The following is a 2,500-nucleotide window of genomic DNA, read 5'->3' as shown; positions in this document are numbered from 1 at the left end:
AGGGGCCCCCATTAGATGAGGAGGACTGTGGGCCCCCCCCTCTAATGTTCTCGGCCCGTAATGTAGTAGATAAGGGTACCCCAGGGGCCCCTATGGGGGGCCCCCGGGGGGGCCCCTCTAAGGTAAAAGTACCCGTTCTATGGGAGGCCCCCTACTCTTGTGGTAATCCAGCAGTAGAGCGTATTACGGGCATAATTAGGTATCTAAGTACCCCTCCAAGGGGCCCCGAGGGGCCCCTAAGGGGGGCCCCCCCTTATCAACCTGTTCCAGCAGCAGCAGCAGCAGCAGCAGCAGCAACAGCAGCAACAGCATCAACAGCAGCAGGAGAATCAGGAAATGCTGAGGTGGAGGACTGTTGCCGTAGCAGCAGCAGCAGCAGCAGCAGCAGCAACAGCAGCAACCTCCCGTCTTCTACAGCAGCAGTTGGTGCCCCCCCTACTCCTCCTCCTCCTCCTCCTCCTACTACTACTACTGCTGCTGCTGCTGTTGCAGGGGAGGCCCCCCCCCTCTCTTGGATGCCTGAGGGCCCCACGGTAGTCCTAGTAGCACCACGTATACCTACATATGTGTCTCCTGCTGCAGTATGCAGTTTGCTGCTAAATAATACCAATTGTCTCTTTTTACAGGCAAAAGTACTAGAGGGGATAAATAAATTTGAATACTTAATGCTGCTGCAGGCAGAGACTGCAGCAGCAATGCATGCATTACATCTATTTAATGGGGCTTTCTTAGGGGGCCCCCTAGGTACCTTCCTTGATCTACATCTTGTATACTCTGTATCTATACATCTACAGCAACAACCAGGAAAGGGGGGTGGGGGGGCCCCCTATAGGCAACAACATTCTATTGGGAGTAGTGGGGGGGCCCCAGCCGGAGGGGGGGGCCCTTGGGATATTGGGGGGCCCCTGTGGGGGGCCCCACCATGCCCTATTGACCCAAGAACTAATATGGGGGCCCCTGGGGGCCCCAAAACACTTTCTTACTTCCCTAGACCTATTGGGTATGTTAAACCTAGTAAGGATACCCTCTGTGTAAGGGGGCCCTCATCAGCAGGAGCTGCAGCAGCAGCAGCAGCAGCAGCAGCAGCATCTCCTGCTGCTGCTAGTGGTAGTGGGAGTGGTGCAGGACGAGCAGGTGGAGGAGGAGGAGGAGGAGCAGCAGCAGCAGCAGCAGCAGCTACGGATGTGGATAAAGAAGGGGGGCCCCCTGATGAGGGGCCCCCAGGGGGCCCCCCTAGTAATGAGGTATTTGTTAATCCCCTGCAGTTATTACCTTGTTATGATTCCCTACATTTCTGTGCCGTCTGCCTAGAGAGACTTACATTGGCGGGGCCCCCTGCAGCAGCAGCAGCTGCTGCTGCTGCTAATGCTGCTAATGCTGGTGCTGCTGCTGCTGCTACTACTACGGGGGGACAAGCGGATACTGCAGCAGCAGCAGCAGCAGCAACAGCAGCAGCAGCAGCAACAGCAGCAGGGGAAGGTTGTATTACTCAATTATCTAGTCCTATATCAGGGGCCCCCCATGGTTCTCCTCTACCAGGGGGCCCCCCAACGGGCCCCCCAACTGGACCCTCTACTGGCCCTCCTACTGCCCCTCATGGAGGCCCCCCTGGAACGCCACCTGGGGGCCCCCTGTCGTGTACCCCTATAGGGCCCCCTGGGGCCCCCCCTACATCATTTTCTAGCGGATCTTTTCCTATAGAGAATAATAATACAAATAATAATAATAATAATAATAATATAAATAATAATAATAATATAAATAATAATAATAATACACTAGATATGCCCCTTGCTGTCTTATGTGGTCATTCTTTTCATGTATCTTGCCTAAAGAATTGGTTTTATTTTTCTTGTCCTCTTTGTCGTTATCAGCAGCAACCTGTACAACCTTCTTGCTGCAGTGTATGTGCAGATATACATTATATACTTGTTTGTCTTGTATGCGGATTTACTGGGTGTGGGGGGCCCCATAAGGAAGAACAGCAACAGCAGCAACAGCAGCAGCAAGGGCAGCAGCAGCAGCACTTGCAACGGGCAGGAGAGGGAGGTGTTAGTTCCGTCTCTTTGTCTTCTTATAGTGACGAGCAGCAGCAACAGCAGCAGCAGCAAGATAGAGGGGGGGCCCACGAGGGAGAAGGGTATAGGAGGGTACAGGAGGGGGCCCCTATAGGGTCACTAGAGAGGGACTGTCTCCTTTATAGGCCTAGGCATGCATTCCTTCATTATAAGGAGACAGGACACTCACATGCTGTAGAGGTAAGAACCCTAAACCCTAAACCCTAAACCCTAAACCCTAATTTTTATTCCTGTCTCCTTTTTGTCTTTTTTTTTTGTCTCTTTTTTGTTTCCTTCCCCTCTTATTAATAACTATATTATTAATTAAATATAATAAAAAATCCCCTTATTTATAAATATATTTATAAATTTATATATTTATTTATTTATTTATTTATTTATTTATTTATTTATTTTTTTTTTTTTTTTTTCTCCTTACTCAC

The 2,500-nt window shown here is 50.4% G+C and overlaps 1 protein-coding gene across 1 annotated transcript in view; it reads left to right on the top strand.

Annotated features, from left to right (window-relative positions):
- Positions 1-1,650, top strand: part of EMWEY_00004500 (hypothetical protein, conserved) — a gene marked incomplete at both ends in the record, with an annotated part of 1,882 nt that extends 232 nt beyond the window's left edge. The window contains 3 exons of the mRNA XM_013477973.1: positions 1-533; positions 795-1,244; positions 1,312-1,650. The exon at positions 1-533 is cut by the window's left edge and continues 232 nt beyond it. Of these exons, the coding sequence (XP_013333427.1) occupies positions 1-533; positions 795-1,244; positions 1,312-1,650 (1,322 nt within the window). The remainder of the gene's footprint in view (positions 534-794; positions 1,245-1,311) is intronic.
- Between the last annotated feature and the right edge of the window lie 850 nt (positions 1,651-2,500).

Source organism: Eimeria maxima, genomic scaffold (assembly GCF_000499605.1).
Source record: "Eimeria maxima Weybridge genomic scaffold, Emw_scaff24, whole genome shotgun sequence".
Classification (NCBI taxonomy): Eukaryota; Apicomplexa; class Conoidasida; order Eucoccidiorida; family Eimeriidae; genus Eimeria; species Eimeria maxima.
This window is presented reverse-complemented; position numbering and strand designations above follow the sequence as displayed.